Raw genomic sequence first — 19,014 nt, 5'->3', positions numbered from 1 at the left:
TTGAGCCAAATGCAGTTCACAAAGACTTGGCACATGAGCTGTTAAAGGGCTTGTAACTATTTACTATAGGATGAAAGTGAACACATTGTACTGGGAGTGAATTTTTATGCATGCCTCAGCTGGATGCCCCCTCCCTCCCACACCCTAACTGGCTTTGTATGGAACCTAGATGCTCAAAGATGGTGAGAAATACCAGCAGGTTTTTACATGTTTCTGAACTAGATAAGATGGCAGACTCAAGCGTACAGTTGATAGACTTAATTGGCTTTCAGCAGTGAGGTGTCCTTGGTGAGTGGACAGGTTTTGGTGAAATGGGCACTAGTACTAGCTAATGTGGGGCAGTTTACTAGTGCAGTTTCTGAGAGCCTCAGCTTCTGGGAAATGTCCTTGTGACTCACACCTGGACATTACCCTAATGTGCCATTAACTACCTGTTGTACTGCTGTTTTTGTGGCTACCAGACTTCTTCAGATTTCCTACTACAAGGCAATCATGTCTGTCAGTCAAATCCTTTATCTTTTGAAAGAAGGTTTACTTTTTGGTAGTGATAAGTTATTTGGTTTAGCTATAGCTGTATCAGAGTTTTAAAGAGTGTGCTGGAGAGGAATTGATATCTGTAGCAAGTGTAGATCTTACAATGAAACAAGGGAATTTTTCAGAACTTGTGTAGGCTTTAAGTGACTTTCAGGGGGGAGTACCCCTGGAGATATTAAGCAGCTTCGTTTGTGGTAGTGCACAGCACAGGCCGGACGGGTTTTCTTCCTTGGCCAGTCTGCTGAAGTATGCTGATGTCTGTATGTGCAGATGTGTGGGAAACTGAAGAACAAATTTAATTGCTTCAAATGTGAAGGACAGAATTGATGATCAGAGGCTGTTGTTCCCAGTTGTCAGATGTCTTTAGTAGAGAAGTTAAAGGCTGTGTGACATTGTAAGATGATGATTGCCTTTATAAAGAATTATTCAATACACTGCAACAAATTTCAGTTAGCTTTAAGGTTACTTTCATTACTTTAGCATTTGTCCTGCCTTGAAAAGGTTGGATCAGAATAAGAAATGTTATTTCTCACAATGGATTTTTCTTAATTTCAGGTTGAAGATGAAGATGATATTGAATCTGGAGATCAAGGGGATGATGACGAGGATGGAGAAGAGGAGGAGCAAGACTAATGTGTTATGTGTTACCACGAAAACTAGATTGCCTCTGTTATGGAACAAACTAAAATGAAAACTAGTATTGGTATACAAAGCAAAATATCTGCTTAAGCAGCAGAGGGGAAAATGGTAACTGTGGGACTAGTTATAAGTTACTGAAGTGTTTGGAAACTCTTCATACTAGGAAAAGCAAACAAAAATCACTGTTTAAGTTCTACATGGCATCTTAAATTGTACTTGTTTAGAAGTTGCTTTAGACACTGTTTAAAGCATGGGTATGACAATGCTTCTGCCTCAGTTCATTGTCATTGACAGGAGTTCTGTGCGTTTGTCTACCGTTTTAACTTTTCGGAGCTCTTAACATGATTAAATACAAAAGTATTTGGTTTAACATCTGTCAAATGGACTCATTGCCTCTGCCTTCAGCATGGAGCTTCAGTGTAGTTCGTGGCTTCCTTTAAAGAGCAGGGCTGAGGTTGAAGGGTTGGGGTGGCTGCAGTGTGCCCTGGCCACCCTGCTGGCCTCGTGGACCCATTCTCTAGAAGCGAATGAACCTGCACAGCGTAGAGTGCCTTGACACCCGACATGGCTGCATTCGGGACCTCTCGGAGGGAACCCAAGGGAGACTGCAACACTATGCTAATAATGTGGAAGAGATTTCACTGAAATCTGCACAAGAGGTAGCATTTTTAAGAAGAATATCTTTGGAAAACAAAGACAAAAATACTTATTCTAAGGATATAATGTGCTACCAAGTCAGCATAAAGAAAAATATTATTCTGTTGACTACTTCAGTAAGGAGATGAAAACTACTATGATTTATATAACTTATTGGCTCTTGATGAGTAAATAAAAGATGAAATTTTAAGAGAAGACGTAATACAGTAAATGCATCAATTTCATTTTTGGTACTAAAAACAGATATGTCCACTTAGTACTCATTCATTTAATTTTCTTGTCCTGCTTTAATAAAATATATTTTAATACACATGTAAAATTGTCTAAAATCCCATCTAGCTCTTTAGATTGAAGCAATAAAATACAGTGACCTGGGCTATTGTCAATGAGCAAATACCGGTAATAGTTCAGTCTTCTCCTAACTCCATATACTTAAGTAGCTGTTGAACTTAGACCTTCCCCCTTCAACAGCTTCTTAATCAAACAGTAAGTTGTAAGCAAGCAGCTTGAGGTTTCTGTCCTCAACTGTTGCCTAACTTCTTTCTTTTTCTAAGGTGTGCAAAAAATGAGGGAAGAGGCTGTTTTGGACTACTTTATCTTCACCACAGATGTAGCAATATATTAGTAACTGTACTTTGATTCCTAGGTACTGCTTCCCCCGTATTATAAAAAAAAAAAAAAAAAAGGTGAGAGGGGGAGGCAGGAGATAGAAAAACTGTAAACAGAAAAACTAAACATGAGAAAAGTTGGAGTGGAAGGCCTGAATTGCTTTTGCTGCTTGCTCAGTGATGTGAACAATTTCTAATAGAATGGACCGTTTGGCTGCTTATAAAAACTGATAAGAAGGAACCTGTTGCAGACAAATATAGCCAGACAAATTAGTACTGAATTATAAAACAAGTCTCTTCCAGGAATGGTCATACACTTCTTCCATGAAGTGTGTGAAAGCTTAGAATATCTTAGACAAAGCTGCTAAATCTATCCAGCTAGAAAAGTGAAGGTGATGTTGTGGTCCCAAAGGAAAAATCAACCCTAGCTGTAACTTTGTAAGGAGTATATATCTAATAACTGTGAGCAAAGGAAGCATTAGAAAGTAGGAAGCTGATGCAGCTGCTCCCAAAATAGGCCAGATTTGCTTAGCAGCAGTGTCCTTTGGGCTGATTTTTCAAAGCTTGTCCCCAGTGCTGTCCTTGATCCCTGCAGTGCCTGGGATTCCGAGCTGTCGTTGCACAGATGGTTGCAATGGGCTGTTTCTTCTGAGAAAGGCTCAGTGCTGCTGCCAAGTTTCAGGTATTTTGAAGTATGGCAAAAATGTGCTATTCTGAGGAGAGCAAGATGCAAGTGTCAGACTGCTCTGGACTGAGCTGTGGGGAGAGCTTTTCTGAAGTATGTTGTGACTTAAATTGAAAAACTATTGCTCTTGCCCCCCCCTCGAAAAGGTAGAAGGCAATAAATTGACTCCTTTGTGCACTGTCCAGTATGGACTTCAGGATCTCCTTTCTATGGCAGCTGACTCAGTAGAAGGTGGCGTAACAGTGGCTTTGACAACTGGCAGATCTTGCTGCATTTTTTGCTTTTTCTTGCAAAGCAGAAAAAATAGAAGTTACTAATCTGCCAAGAGTTTTTTTTGGAGGCCTTATAAAACTGGATTGCGTGATAAGTGCCTTTTAACATTAATATGGAGAGTAATAAGCAGTGTAGCTGCTGCCTCTTGATACATAACTTCTGCCTAAGCTTTCTGTATTTGGACTTGGTACAAAGTAGCAAACCTACCACCCTTACACAGAGACGTAGTAGTCACAGAATAGAATTATCAAAAATAGCTCAAGAATTTAAACACCCAGCTCTCATGGTGTGCCTGGATATAGGCTGAAATTTCTCTGACCCCCTGAAACTTCTGGATGTTAACTGTTGTATTCTCCTTCAGTCACCATGCTATGACACTTGCTAGGCATGACACGCATCTGAAGAAGAAATCATCTTTGATTATTAATGTCTCTAAGCTGGGAAAGAAAAAAATGGGATTTAGATCTGGACTTCCTAGGTCATCACCTATATATCTCTAGTTGTCAGCTCCTCTAATGCTGATTTGAGGTTAGTCTCACCTAATTTTGCCATGATGTGCAGGGTTTTCTGCAACTTTGAACACTCAGACTACTCTTGGGTGTTGGAAGGAACATCTTCCAAAGGCAGCAGTGTTACAGGCAGGAAGAGACGGCTAAATCGGCTCCTCACTACTTTGGAGTTATTGGGGTGATAGAAAGTGTCCCTTGGGGTCATCTTTCATCAGAAAACTGCTAAGGCAAGGTTTGCAGATCTGCTCAGTCCAGTTGGTCTCCCTGGAAGACACTGACCTTTGGATGCACAGAGATCACTTTTTTGTGAGGCCTGTCTCATGTACTGCTATGTGGACTTGTTGCCAAGTGCTGTTCCTCCTGACCAGATCTGAGACCTATTAAGTTTTACAAAACTTGCAAGTTTCCCACTGGCCTTACTTCCATTGTGGTTGGAACATACAATTAAATGTGGTAGTAATCTGAGCCTGGGATGAGGTTATCCTGACAGCTTGAGTCTCTCATATCGAAATGGCATTGATGAGAACTGTAGTGGGATTTTTATTTCAACCAGGAAACTAATTTGGGGATTCTTGGAGGTTATACGCCTTTGGTATATAACCAGAACCCTGAATTAGGGCCATAGTTGATTATGAATGGCACTCTACTAGAACAGTAGAAAGGAAGGGCTTGCTGGATTTTAAAGAGCCAGAACGTACAGTGACTGACTCAATGGCTATTAGCAGCAGAAGAAATGGGAGCTCCATTCTGGATGTGTTAGGAATACAATTTTAAACAAAGTATTTTTTTTTTTTTTTTAATCCTAGTGGATGTGACAGCTTCAGAACCCAGCTATCCTATGAGTGTCAACATGGCTGTTTGCTGCTGCTGCTGTTAGCAGTACCACCCCTGGGAAGCTGGTGACAGCTTGTCCTACCATACTTTGAGACAGACTTTTCTTTGGGAGGGTTACTGCTGGCTCCTTCACTGAAGAGCAAAGATGTCTATGGAGAAGAAATGGTGTCAAGAAGCCTGGTGGCTTTGTCATGTGCAGAGAGCATGGAAAGGTGATGGGGCTGCAGAGCTAGACCAGCCCCTGAGGGAGCAGCAACATAATCGTTTCCTCCCTCTCCGACATGTGCCCCTGGGCCTTGCAGGCTTTCTGTCCCTTTTACACACCTTTTATATTGTCCTGGATGTTTTTATTTTGCTGTCTTCTGGGTGCTTTCCTGCAACATCTGCAGAAATGCTATGGGCAGAAATAAGCAGATATTTACATAAGCTATCTTCAGTATGCAAGAATACCCTAGAAGGCAAGTGTACCTCTAGAGTGGAGGGGAGTGAGGAACGGAAGATAGGTGAAAGTAAACAGACCTTGTCCTCACACTGATGAGGCTGAATCACCTGAAAAATAATCGTAAATGGATTTAGGATGAGAAACCTCAAAGCACGCGATTGATGGTCTGGCTTAATGTTGGTCAAAGATTATTAATCTGGAAACCTTACTTGGATATCAGCGTCTCTCTCAAATGGTGGTATGACACAAAATATTTTTTGCCATTTTCTGCAGTGGTGTGCTTGGGAGATTTTTACTTTTGGATGCAACTCCAAAATGTTTGAAATTGCAAAAATGAAGGAAGAAATAACTAGTCAGGGTAGGAAGTTCAGGAGACGGAGAAACTGGTTACAAACAGGTTTTAAATAGATTTGTTCAAAGTTCTCAATGAGAAAACCTGTTTTTGCTGATGGTTTTTATTGCATCATCCTAGCGGTGCATCTTCCTGCTGGTAACAGCCATGTCTAGAGTATAGCTTTACGATTGTTAAATGGGTGGCTTTTGTCTGCAAGGTATTCACTTGACTGTGCTCTTGACTATGTCATGAAAATAGGATTTGTTTTTGTTTCTTTGAAAATCTTTTTTTGTCCCATTGTGATTGGCTGCTTTTTAACAGCAGTGAGCCAAACTGCAGGATTTTGGGATGATTCTGGTGAAGGATCAAATGTTTGTGATGAGCTCCCATTTGCTAATACTAGCCTGTTTCTCCATGTGCTGTAGCAGTCGTAGTGAACAACTTCTCTGCTCAAAGCCTGTGTCCCTGTGCATTTTACACTTGATTCCAGAATACTCTATGTAGACATTCCCCAAGCTGTGTTCCCATACTCACTCTGGCTTCGTCACTTCTCTCTTATCTTCTTCATTGTGTTTCCGCATCTCCTTCTCGCATAAACCCTCACTGAATGCACCCCTGTCTCCTGCTCTCTCCCTTGCTGCTGCCTGTGTTTGCAGATAGGAAGGCTGCTCTTGTTTCAGCTGCCTGGTGTATTTATCTCCTAGTGACAACTGACTTCTCACTTTCCTCAGTAACCATCACATGTGCTGTTGTACTACAGCAATGATGTCCAAATCAAACTGTCCCCTTTTAAAGGGGGTCGCAATCTTTTTGTTAGCTCCAGACTGCTTCCCAATCTCAAACCATTGTCTGTAATGTCTGGTTAAAGACTGCATTTTCCAGAGCACATCGATTACTTCTCAAATTGTGTGTCCGAACTATGGCTTTGGACTGCAGCCTTACCTGTGCCACACAGCCTGTATGCTGGCAGTCTTCTGCAAACTGAAAAATGATGAAATCCCATTCATTTGGGTGAAGTCCTTCCTGGAAAATAACAACAAAGGGTTCATTAGTGCACAGAGCTAAAGTGATAATTTTTTGTAAGTGCTTTACTAGAAGTTCCTCCTTTCTCAAAACTAGAGGAATAAGGAAAAAAATGAAGGGGGAGAGATTGGAGGCTGTTGAGGGGAAAAACCAATTGCCAAGCAATCAAATCCCCAACCTACTGGGTGCACAGGCAAAGGGGGTGTGGGTATCCATGAACTATGGCTGCTTGCTCAAGCCCTTGTGCTGATAGTTACTGCAATCACTCTGTGTTTGGTGGTGGAAGTGGGGGCAAACGATGTACCTAATAGTTGGGCCAGGGGCCCAGGTACTGGCTGCACAGTCATTACTTCTCTGAGTGTTTCTGTACCTCACTGCTCTCCCTGGGCCATCTTGTTAGCTGCTTGGGTCTGGCCTTGTTGTTCCATGTGTGGTTCCTCTCCTCTGCCCACAGGAGACATGGGAACAAAACTGGCCCCTTTTCTCCTGCTCCTCCTAAGGGCCTGAGTGTTAGCTGAAGAACAGCACTCCAACTTAAAAGAAACTAGCTTATCAATTTACCTTTTGCAGCACAGCTCTGGTGTGAAAAGGGGAGAAATAAAACCCATTTTTGATCTGTTCATTAGCCTTCCTCACTGCTATTTGGGAAATGAGATTGGAAGGTGGGACTAGAGTCCTAATACTTGTTTCTCACTGTTACACCATTTGACACGTTTCTACATTCCTCCTCTTGCCTACATGTAATTGTTATGTGTGTGTAGGTGAACGCGTGGTCTGCATGAGGCAGCCTTGTCACAGACCCTTCTCAGAAACAAGTGTTGGGAGGTGCCATCTATGGCCAAGTCCTCACCAAGCATGATGCTGTAGCTGACTTGGTGTGCTGATCTGACCAACATCAGTGCAATGTGTATGCATGTAAGCACCCTGCTGAACAAGCTGAAACTGCACAAGCTTTTGGTAGAGGCTGGTCACCACTCAGACCAGCATTTAAGTCTTTCCTGCTTTCTTCCTGGGAATTAGGTTGGTACCCTTCAATCTAAACTGCCTGCTTGAGCTCACAGGAGCTGGTAACACCGGGTACGGGCTAGCAGAGCTGCCCATCGTGAAGATGGTTTGAAGGGGGCAAGAGGTATTTAAGACCATAGTGACTGGAAATTGTTTTTCAGAGCACCTCCTGTCTTTCTTGAACCTTGGCCCCTCACTGTGGGCATATGTAGTGAATCACTGTCACCAGAGAGGTGGTTGCAGCACTTAATAGACTGCTCTGTGCTAAGTTTCTAGCTGTATTATGAAGCACTAGCTTTGCTGTACATATTTGAGCCCTTTACTCCACAAAACAAGCAGAGAACGTGCCGTTTATTTGAAGGAATATTTCAGAAAAGAGAAATTGATCTGGAAGTCCCTATGACCACCTCCTACCACTTACATCAGAAAACAATAACCTTATGACACTGTTCTTGATAAAGGATATCTTAGCAGAAGGAAACAGTGATGCAACAGACTCAGATTCTGCAGCTAAAGGTGAAGGTCAGGCCAAGGCTGAAAATACCACTACTGCATAGTGTTGGGCCTTGAAGCTGAAAATGTCACTGGTGAGAAGACAGGGGACAGTCAGTGGTCAGTAACAGTTGCTCACAGGCAGCATGTGTTTTGCTAGAAGCAGTATAATAAATCAAAGGGCAGACAGCTTGCTTGATTGGAAGAGATACTAATGCCTGTGAAGAAGAGTTGTTGCTCTGCAAGCTAGCACATATACAAGCGGGAAAATCCTTGAGAAAATAAATGCTCTGGGGTTAGTGTGACAGGAGGGCCTCACACAGACTCCTATAAGATCAAGCAACAGACAAGCCCTGACTCACAGCACTGAGAAAAATGAAGCAGCCCCAAACATAGGTGAGACCTGAGGCACAGGACAGCTGAGACTCCCCCTAGCCATGTCAGCAGACCCAGCCATCCCAGCTAGATCAGTATCTCCTTATTGACCCAGGGTCTTCTGGCTACGTGACAGGCTGGGTGAGAAAACTGCTTCCCACCTTGCAGGACTGACAGGGCAAGAGCTGTGGGAAGCAGATTTGCTGAGGAGACCTGGGAATGGTGCTCATGGGTCACAACATCAAGCCCGTGCTATGGAACCATTTTCCATTCTGTTGCTGCATTTTCATATAGGCAATAGAAAAATGGTCTACCTTTTCCACCAGGCTCTGGTCAGAAAAAGTCTCGTTTCTTCTTCTCAAGGAAATCACCAGGAGCTGTGTGGTATGGGGAGGCACCTGGCTCTGCAGTTTCTTTTCTCAACAAAGACAGGCCCCATGGGAGGACAGTGCCCTACATCTGGAGACTGGGAAGTCTAGCATCTAGGTTTCATCGCCAACACAAAGTTCCCAGAGCTTCCCCAATGCCTGCTGAGATGCCAGGGCAAAGGCCTGGTAGTGTTAGAGCTCTTGGCAAGGCAGGAATTTCAAACTGCCCTGTCCCAAACCGAGGACTATGTGGTGAGCCTGAAGAAGACAAGCCCACACCCACAAAGGGAAAAAGGCTGGCGCCTCAGCTTCTTGGCACTTAGCTGCCATGAGGTTTCTTGGGACATGGAGGAGCTGATGTTTATGCATACTCATGTGGACCCCAGACTTCCCAGGGAGTCAACCTCCAAAAAAGCACAAGTCTACAGAGCAGCTTTGCTGGCACTGGGATGACTGCTTATTTGCGTCTTGAACTCTGAATTATCTGTTCTTCTCTCTCATTGCAGACAGGACATAGATGTGGGTGTATGAGTCAGGCCTGATACTAAGCCCATTCCCTTGTTATCTTTGGGCTTTACAACCATTCCTCAAGAGGAGTGCATAAGAAGACAGGGAAAAAAAAAATTATGTCAGGGTCCACAACTCTTCATTATACGTTGTGTAGAGAGCTCTCCAGTTTGGTCTGTGTAAAATATGCTGCATCTGTTGCCAAAGAGAAAACAATGGGAGGATCCAGCATATTAAATTTTAGATGCCTACACTAGAGATATTGCTGTCAGAGACAGCTGTCTAAGGTGCCCTTCGTACTCAACACAGAGAAACTGGCACTTTCACAGCACAGATTTACCAGGCCTATGTCCGTTCTCCACTCCTCAGTGGAGGGAAGGGTCACATCGCCACATGCTCACATTTCTGACTCTACAGGCTCCCTCTATGGGATGTACCATGTGGACTCTCCCTAATAAATCCAGCACAGATTTGGACACACAACTGGATAGACAGCTTAGCTCCCGATGAGTTACGATCCAAAGGAAGAAGGGGGATCCACCAGTAATTAGGGGAGCTCTGAGTCATGTAATGGTTTAAGCTATCAGCATGAGCCTTCCTGATCCTCATTAGGGGTAGGCTCTTGCTGCAGATGCTCCCTTTGAGATTCAGTCTAAACTGAGACCAAAGCATAGTCAAACTTTGGCTTCCTGTCATACCTGAGATAGGAGCAAGCTGAGTAATCACAGCAGAGTCGCAAGCTGCATTTCTGCCCTCCTGGTGGATCCCAGGCTCTCCTCTGTACGATTTTAGCCCCCAAAATGGTGATACAAGGTACAGCGAGTTTGCTGCAGGCTGCATTCCCCTCTCAGCAGCTTGAGGAGGTGTGTGTCGGTCTGGGAGGAAATAGGCAAGCTGCAGAGATAAATAGGTCTTGTTTACCTTTACACCTCCGTAGCCATCTGGATCTACCACAGCCTGGGGAGCTCTTTGCTACCAGATACCCTGATGACCAAATGCAAGACTAATGCAGGAACAGCATTTGCATAAGGAAGGATAGACAAAAAAAAAAAATCATATATGTGAAGTAACCAAATGAGGGCTTTGGAACACAGTTACAAACCTCCCTGCTTTGGGGCACAATCAGCTGATTTTCATAGGTTAAGAGAAAAATTTCTTGAAGGGGTACAGAATTGCTTGCTGAGTGTGTTACTGTCCGAAGCCTCCTGGCCCTGTTCGTTTTCCACTGACTGGCAACTCAAGACCAGTTTGCCCTGCTTCCCTTTGGATTTTGTGTGTCTGCATGGGGAGTGCGTTGGCACCTGGGTACTGTTCTCCAGCACTTCCAGCACTACAGACTAACCAGCATTACTGGATAACACTGGCCAGAAGTGCCAGGGCTTGTATTGGTGATCCATGAGCTTGAGTCTCTGCCATCTGAACTGAGCTGAAGACTTCTGCAGTCTGACATGGAGCAAGAAGACTAATGTCTGATGAGCTCCAGCTTGGCCACCAGAGGTCATGGTGCTCACACACACGGTCTGAAAACTACTATAAAGCTGTCCTGAATTACATGCTGAGAACTCAAAGTTGCAGCTACAATGGTTAAATAAATGTAAGTATTTCCAAACTAGCTAGATGTTTGCTTTTGGCTTAAAATACAGTTTTAGGGCAAACATAGCAAAAAATATTTTTACCCTGCAACCTAAATCTAGTAATTCTCAAACCAAAGTTATTTTAGTAACTGCCACAGTTTGAGGGTATAAGGTTATCTGAAGCAGGAACTCATAATGGACCTTGAATTTGGATTTGAGTTGCAGAGAGACCATTGCTCTCCTGAGGCAGAGCAGCCAAGACCACTGTCCTGCACTCACCTCAAAGCCACAAGAGCCATGCTTCCCCATGCTGGGGCTCTGTGGGAAGGGCTGTGCCCACTCAGGATACAGCATTAATGCATAACCACATGGTTATGGCAGGGCATGGCCACCTCAGGCTCCACTGAGCCCGAGCAACACAGGCAGCTGGTTCATCACTTCAGGTACCTACTCACCTGCCCTGTGCTACCACAGATATTCAGGCCTGCTCAGGACCATGTTGACTTTATGCAGTTCAGACTAACCTCTGGCACTGTCCTACCCTGTCATCCCAAGAGAAGACAACGTTATCTTCTAGCAATTGAGCTTACTGAGAGATGTACTGCCAGTTAAAACCCATCTGATGCACATCATTGCAAGACAGTTGTGTAGATGATGAGGTAGAGTATACAGATTGGTGGGAGTTTTGTGTGTGTGTGTGTGTGTGTGTGTGTGTGTGTGTGTGTGTGTGTGTGTGTGTGTGTGTGTGTGTGTGTGTGTGCGTGCGCGTGTGTGTACCTTCTGTCTCTCCTAACGTGGCTCTTACAGAGAGGAAAATAAGACAGGCTGTCAGGTCTCAGATGACCCAGCCCTTTCCCTGGAGCTATGGGCTTTGTTCAGGCCCCAGTTCTTACTATCTGCTTGCAGACTGCTGTCTCACTGCCTTGGGGCTTAGTTGTTATGGTCTCCAGAAGTACCCGAGAAAGCAGTTTTATGCTTGGTGGGGGCTCCAGGAAAACAGTATAGTGGGTCTTCCCTGCATTCAGTATTAGGGCTCACTCTTCTCACACTGTGAAGATGCCTTGTCTGCTGAAGGTCAGGGTGTTAGCATGAAGAACAGACGCTATTGTCTCTCCCACAGATATTCAAGGCTAGTCCTGCATTGCGATTTGACCACACTGTGGGCCTCAGTCAGATGGGACTCAGGCCTGGCCCTGTCCTGCCCGTCCCATCCCATCTCCAGACTTTTCCTCCTCTGACCTGTCCTTGCACAGTGTTATCCTGTAGGGGTATATGCACTAAACCGCAGAACTGCCTGGGTTTGTGGAAGAAAGGCTTAAGCAGCAAATACGACTTTCTAGCTGAGTTTGCTGGTGGATATGCCAGGTAGCTGTGAGATGATCAACCCCACTATCTCTACTCCTTAGGAAAAATAAAAAGAACCTTTTCTAACTGGAAATATCAGCATGCTTGAGAACATGTGCAGCATGAGTGGTACACAAAAATGTTCAAGCAATCTTTTTAAAGAATTCTAAGTTGTTTTAAAGCACAAAAATAGAAGAAATAGTACCACAGCACTATCTGTGTCAATGTTTATCTTCTCTCACACAACAGGAACCAGAATGTGCTGCCTGAAAGATTTAAATGTAGAAACCCTGTTGTTTGTTGGGAGGGTTGCTTTGTTGCTTTTTAGTTTCTATTTAGGGGAGTTGTTTTGCCAAACATCTTTTGGTTGGAAAACTATTTTCCCAGCTGGCAAGAGAAGACAGCCTATGTTAGGATGCCTGGTAAATGTGCAAAGGGCTTCTCTGACCTGTCAAGGCTACAGGTGAGTACCAGAATATGGACAGCTGCCAAGTGACCGATTCAAGGGAGCTGCTTGTCATAGGAGCCAGTCAATTTTGGCCCAAGCAACAGACAAAGACAGCAGTGATTGAACCTCAAGATGACAGCAGTAAGAAAACTCTTGCTGTGCAACTTAGTCATCTCCTTCTCCCCTCTGTGTAGCTGCCCCAGCATGTGTACAGCAGATGCTCCCAAGTGCTGGCCTCGGTGGCTGATCCAGCAGGGGCGAGGACAGAGTACTCCTTATTGGACTGCTTGTATTGGTAACTGATCCTTTCTCAGTAGAAAATCATGGGGCTGTATCAGCAAGCCCAGATGTACAGGCACATGCCAAAGGTGAGTAGAAACATGCCAAGTTCACTCACCACTCCAGGAAATCCGTTTGGATAAGAACATACTTTTTTTTTCTTTTCTTTTTTTTTTTCTTTTTTTTTTTTTTTAATCTCCCAGACACCTACACTCAACTGTCTGTCATAATCTGTCTGGAGCTGATTTTATCTTGCACACTGTGCACTTCAATGGGAAGGAAGGGGGTGATGGTTGGGCAATTGATAAAAGGTTTCCGCTCTGAGCAACCGCAACTTCAGGTAGCTGATTACTCACACCTTTCCGTGGCAGGGCCCAGTCAACCTGCTTTTCACAGGTATTTCTAAGTGCATGTGTAGCTGCATGCCGCAGGACTGGCCACCGTGCCAAAGCTAAGAGGGTTTGAACTCGTGTCTGAAGGGCCTTGAATTGCTGGAAGTTTTGCCAAGCTCTGGGCAGCTATAGCAGGTCTGCCCTTCTTCTGCAGCTGCTATGGACCAAGGTAACCTGCTATTTCTGGTCCTTGTTTTTGTCTCCACTGTACAAGAAGCATCTTTCACCTAGAGGCTAGAAGCTCTCAATGGGGAGATCATACCTGCCCTCACAACAACATTTTCAACCCAGATTATCCACGGCCGGATAAAAAGGCATCCTTTCTCCAGGATTTTCCAGCTCATGTGACAGCGTGTTCCCCCAGCATGTAAGTGCATGTCCAAAGGGAAATGGGGTAAAGCAAGAAACCTCAGGACTGTCATTCTCTGCCCTTGGCAGATCATTCTCTGCATTCATTACCTGCATGTTGTATTTGTGCAGTCTCCCCAACAACCATTGCAGATGGTATAGTATAGGCATCTGATTGGTTTGGTTTTAAATGAAAGTCAGGATGCTGAATAGTGCATCTCACTGATGTTACCGTGTGTACCGTGTGTCACCACTCTGGCCAACCCTCCTGTGCTTTGTTTTGCTGCAGCCAGCATGCACTGGCTTTGGCCATGTCTGTGACTCACTACTACATCATTGTGGTGGTAAGGTCCCACTTGCCCACCAGTTCTGCCTGTACCAGCTAGCCAACTGGGCTCAGAGACGTGACTGTGCCACTGTGCATGTGGCTTTGCTTTGGATCTTTGTGCAACCTCAAGGACTCTGCATTAGTACTCCCCAAATGATGGATGCTACTGAGTAGCCTGCCAGTAGTGCCAGGATTCTCTGGCTACGGCTGAGTAGTGGCCCTGAAGGGAATTTCCCAACCACAAGAAATGTCACAATTTGCACTTCCTTATAAAGTGCTTTGCAAGCTCACAGAAGCAGCTGGTCTTATGGCAGATGTGTCAGATACCCAACAACTGAGGAAAGATGCCCTTTATCCAAAGCTATCTTGTAGGAGATATTTACTCCTGGGCTGGTTGCATCATCTGCACAAATCATATACTTGGCCATCTAAAAAAGAGTGTTCCTCCTATGCACACAAAGAGTATGGAAGTATCTGACCTGGACCCAGCACTGTGAGTGAAGTGCTCTGACACGAGTACTGTGGGATTCATGACAATTTCCTGGTGAAGTTTCATATACATCTGCACTTTGCTCTAGAAATCTCCTCCTTTGACCTCGACATACAGCAGGAAAGGTAGAATGAGAAATTCCTGCTTTTAGCCTTTAAGTTTAACTTTTATAATGGGGCTGGCTATACAATATTTTTCCTCATCCTTCAACTCATGCTTGAATGTTCCTGGTGATGTCCCCAGCTGCTCACCAGAGGTTTGTGTTGACTTCTGATTGAGTAGATAACATGAATGTTATTCTTTCTTCCCTGTTGCTTCTGGCATATGTAATAGGACATTAGTCAAAACAATTGCTTCCAGGTACCTGCTGGTTGAGGAGTGACCTATCTACAAACATCTGTTACGTGCAGATTTGCTGCTGTGTTTCCCTGAAGCATCTCCCAAGTGAAGTTGCAGGGTTACAGGCCTGACGACACAGTACGTCTTTCCATCTTTAAGAGAGTGACAGGAGTGATAGCAGCTATAAGTCAATGAGATCAGGAATTGTAGAGAGGATTGCTGCTTTCTGCTGAAGTCACTCCTCACATCCAGTCCTCTCTGCTAGTAAGAGAAAGCAGTGCCCCTATCCTTGGAGGAGGGTGGAAGAGAAGCCCAGCCAGGCTTTTAAGTGTCCATTCTTCAGGCTTTCCACCTGAATGTGCATTAGTTGGGCAGCACTCTGAGAGCATGCCCTGAGTGGCCACGTGCATGCAGTGCCCATGAGCTGTAACTGCTAAAAGCTGTGGTGCTGCCTGGAAGGATTATGCTCTGAGGGATGAGTGCTTTGGCAATGCAAAGCCCACATTCAGGTTCCCTCTGCATCTTTCACTACTGTTTTCCAGTCTGATTTCCAGACATGTTGTGCCTATGTCTTGCATCAGTCCAGGGCCCAAAGAAACATGCTGATTCCTGAATTAATCAGGGGAGAAACAGAAGGAGGGAAATCCTCATTTCAAACAAGCTCACTCTTTCAAAAGTCTGAAACTGTGCCTTGCCATTGCATGCTTTCCAAAGCATCCTTCCAGTTCTCTTGGACATACGTGAGCACAGGGCGAAACAGGTTCAAACATTTGTCTCTCTCTTCTTTGTCCAAAGAATGAGAGAGAACAAGAGAGAGAGGGAGGTTGCTGGGGTGATGGAAAGGCCACTGTAAGGAGGAGAGAAATGGGGACAATCTTGCAGCTGTGGCCTGAGGACAATGTCACTTGTGTGGACTGTGCATGGCCAGTTGCTGTCCAGTCCCTCTAATAGCTCAGCTGGATGACCAGAGGACAGTAGAGATCCTGCCTGCTGGTTGGTTTCTGATGCAAAGCAGAAGTCAAATTTGGGAGGAAGAAGCTGGCCTTGTGTAAGCTATATTCCTGTAACACCTCGGAAGACAGTCAACACACAGAAACAATGGCAGCAGTCAGTCCTTGAGTCTGCCTGGCTCGAGACCAAGTGGGCAAAGACAAGCCCCGTCTGCTTAGTAAATGGCGAGCAATCTCCAGTGAGATCTTGGCAGCGGGAGGTGTTCTGGAAAATCACAGCTTCCGCTGTGTTTCATGTGGAGCCGGGTTTCACTCCATTCACACTGGGGTGGGGGAGCATGCAATGTGCACAAACAGACAGCCACCCAGGCACTCAGGAATCCAGGGCTGCTCCAACAGATCCCAGCCCTCCCATCGGCGTTTCATGAACTGAGCACAGGCAGCCACCCAGACATCCTTCACATGCCACACAGACCTCAGCACTAAGTGTTAGTCTTTGACTCAACTGCATTCCAATTGCCCCAGCTCTAAAAGGTGGCAGTTTCCTTTAAACAATTCCAGTCATTACAGAATAAAGACCTAGAGGTAATATGCCTTCATATTAACCTACTGAACACCCTGTATTCCTGGGAGAGTATAGGGTAGGAGTACAAGAAACATCCTGCCTTCCTATTTCATGGCTCTCACTTCCTTCAAAGTATGAAGACTCCTGGGAACTGCAGACCTGACCGCTCTAAAGACCATGATCGTATACAAGAGAACTGTGGCTCTGGTGTGCCTCTGATCTATGGCGATCCTTTGTTTTGTGTGGAGTAGTTTTGCCGTATCTGGGCTTTGCTCTGCTGTGGTGAGGGTTATTTACGCTGAAATGCCAGAACTTTGGAGTTATACTTGGGATGAGTGCGGAAACTTGCATCAACACATAGTTTCACAAATCTATTTTCATAGCTTCCTCAAAAGTTTGCAGGTCTCCCTGCCTTCCCCCTTTCCCCCCAATACATATATGTAGAGAAAAAGGTTGTTTTCAGAACACATAACCAAATCTTACTTTGAATGAATTGTCTACTTGGGATTTGGCTGTAGAAAGAGAAGACTAAGCTAAGCAACTGGTGTCAAACACCATAAGCAAATGAGAGAGCTCTGTGGGCTCCTGTCTGTTTGTTGAAACTCACATCTGGCTTCAGGGACTAAGTGACTGACTTCTTCGCAGATGTTTGGAAAGCTGGAGATGAGCTATTCATACAGCCCATGCTACCGAACAGCTGAATCTCCTGCTGCCTGCAGTCATCTATTTCTGCTGTTGCTAAGGGGCATGGTGAAGTGTGGACCTGGGGCCTAGGTGGGTGTGCTGAAGGACAACGGAGGTGACAGAGAAAGGAAGAGTTTTCCAAAGCCGACCCCCCCCCCGGCCCTTGAAACTCCCAGTGGCCCTGTCTGGCCTCTCCCCCACTAACAATTCCCTTAAGTCTCAGTGACCCGCTGCTCATCTTGCCATCATAGTTTTGTTTACACTGCTGGAAAGCCTCAGGTTAGCCAAAGTGAGTCTGCCCTGGATTTAGCAAAAGCATATCAGACATGGGGGCTTTGACCTATGTATCTATGGTGCTGCTCAGTAATGCTTTCCCATTCCTCTCTATGCTATTATAAAATCATTACAAGAGGGCTTCATAGCAGCATTTCATTATCATTATTACTACATGGAGTTTTCAATGAGGATCAGGAAAGAGTGGTGCTTAAAAAGCACCTCAGCTGAATTTATGCCAATTGCACACTGAAATGTGTCCTGGAGATGTGACTGAAACCCTGCATCTTAGAGATGGATTCTGGAGTGGGTATGGATTCATAAATCCATGACAGCACCTTTAATCTACTTAGGACTCTAATTAAAATTTATTGTTATGGCTTCAGGTCAAATGAAATACATCCAATTTCTTGAATGGTACTTCTGTGCTAAGGCCTTAGCTGGCATCAGAGGGACTCACCTCCTCTTTATTTCAGACATGCTGCTCTGATAAGAGGCTGCTCTTCTGTATTTATCTGATAAAAGTGATGCTGAGGTTGCACTCTGCAGGGCTGGGGTTAACTACATCATGGTCATTCCAGGAGACCAGCATATTCAGGCCACGATCAAAACCCACAGCTTCTGATGGGAAGTTCTCACTGACGTGAGAAGCCCATGGTTCAATATTTATCAAAACCACACAGATCTTTCTTGTGGTTTAAAGTTGTGTCAAGTATATATCTAAATACTAGAGCTGGATGAATTAATATTATTTTAAACTGATGGACTGTTTATTCAGCCAAAGAAATACACATTCAGGAAACAAGAATTTTAGTCTGGATTTGACAAAGATGTTTGGCTGAGTCAAGTATCAGAAGGAATTATATTTTTCAATTCAGTTTGATTTTGTTTTTAATTTCATTTCTTTTTAAGGAAACCATTGAATTTTTGTCTTTTGAAATGTGTTCATGGTGAAAATACTCATGAATAGAGGCTGAAAAAACGAAAAAGTTTTGGTCAACACCAAGTGAAGTTTTTTGTGAGTCTTCACTTTGTTGAAAAGATGTTTTTAGACTGATGTAAAAGATAAAGATTTTCTTTGTTTTTTTTTGCTTCGTCTTTAATCAAAATGCTCTTTTTAACCTAGCTTTTAAACACATCAGCAAAGAAGTCACGTGTCTTTGAGAACTGTGAGGTAGAAACTGTGGAATAAAAATAGCACTTCTTCCAAACTGATGTCTTCCTAGCTCTACTAGGCTCCAAGATGCAAATGTGGCACGACTGAAAATGGGCCAAGATGAACTGCCTGTCCTGGTCAGCGGGGCAGATGGTCACATGTGAAGGCTGGTGAGTTTCTGTGGCACGTTTGCTCCAAAGGGAATCCTATACATTGATCCACATATATATTTTACAGTGTCTAACTGCTTGCACTAAGGCCCTGTTGCATGGGGTTGCCATCACTGGTGAGTTTCTCTGGTAAGGGGTATCTATTTTGTTAAAATGAATGGATTCACTGCAATATGTTGCACCTCCTGACACTGGAGAGCCAAAGAATTTTAGTGCTAGTAAACACCAGTGTAGGGAAGCCATGAGCAGGACCACAAAAACCTGAAACTGTTTTGATTTTGTTACTGAATGGTTTAAAAGCAGAATTGATTGTTTGGAATATTTTTCATTCTTGCGCTGGAGGATATCACCAATGAATCAGTTTGCAAAATAGATTTGAACTTTCTCAC

The 19,014-nt window shown here is 44.3% G+C and overlaps 1 protein-coding gene across 4 annotated transcripts in view; it reads left to right on the top strand.

The window, feature by feature from the left end:
* Positions 1-1,543, top strand: part of USO1 (USO1 vesicle transport factor) — a 38,036-nt gene extending 36,493 nt beyond the window's left edge. For all 4 annotated transcript variants that reach the window (XM_062574274.1, XM_062574272.1, XM_062574273.1 and 1 more), the window contains one exon: positions 1,090-1,543. In XM_062574274.1, the coding sequence (XP_062430258.1) occupies positions 1,090-1,167 (78 nt within the window). In that variant the 3' untranslated portion in view covers positions 1,168-1,543. The remainder of the gene's footprint in view (positions 1-1,089) is intronic.
* Positions 1,544-19,014: the final 17,471 nt, after the last annotated feature.

This window comes from Rhea pennata, chromosome 4, assembly GCF_028389875.1.
Source record: "Rhea pennata isolate bPtePen1 chromosome 4, bPtePen1.pri, whole genome shotgun sequence".
Classification (NCBI taxonomy): domain Eukaryota; kingdom Metazoa; phylum Chordata; class Aves; order Rheiformes; family Rheidae; genus Rhea; species Rhea pennata.
The sequence above is the reverse complement of the archived record's forward strand: the minus strand, read 5'-3'. Positions and strand labels throughout refer to the sequence as shown.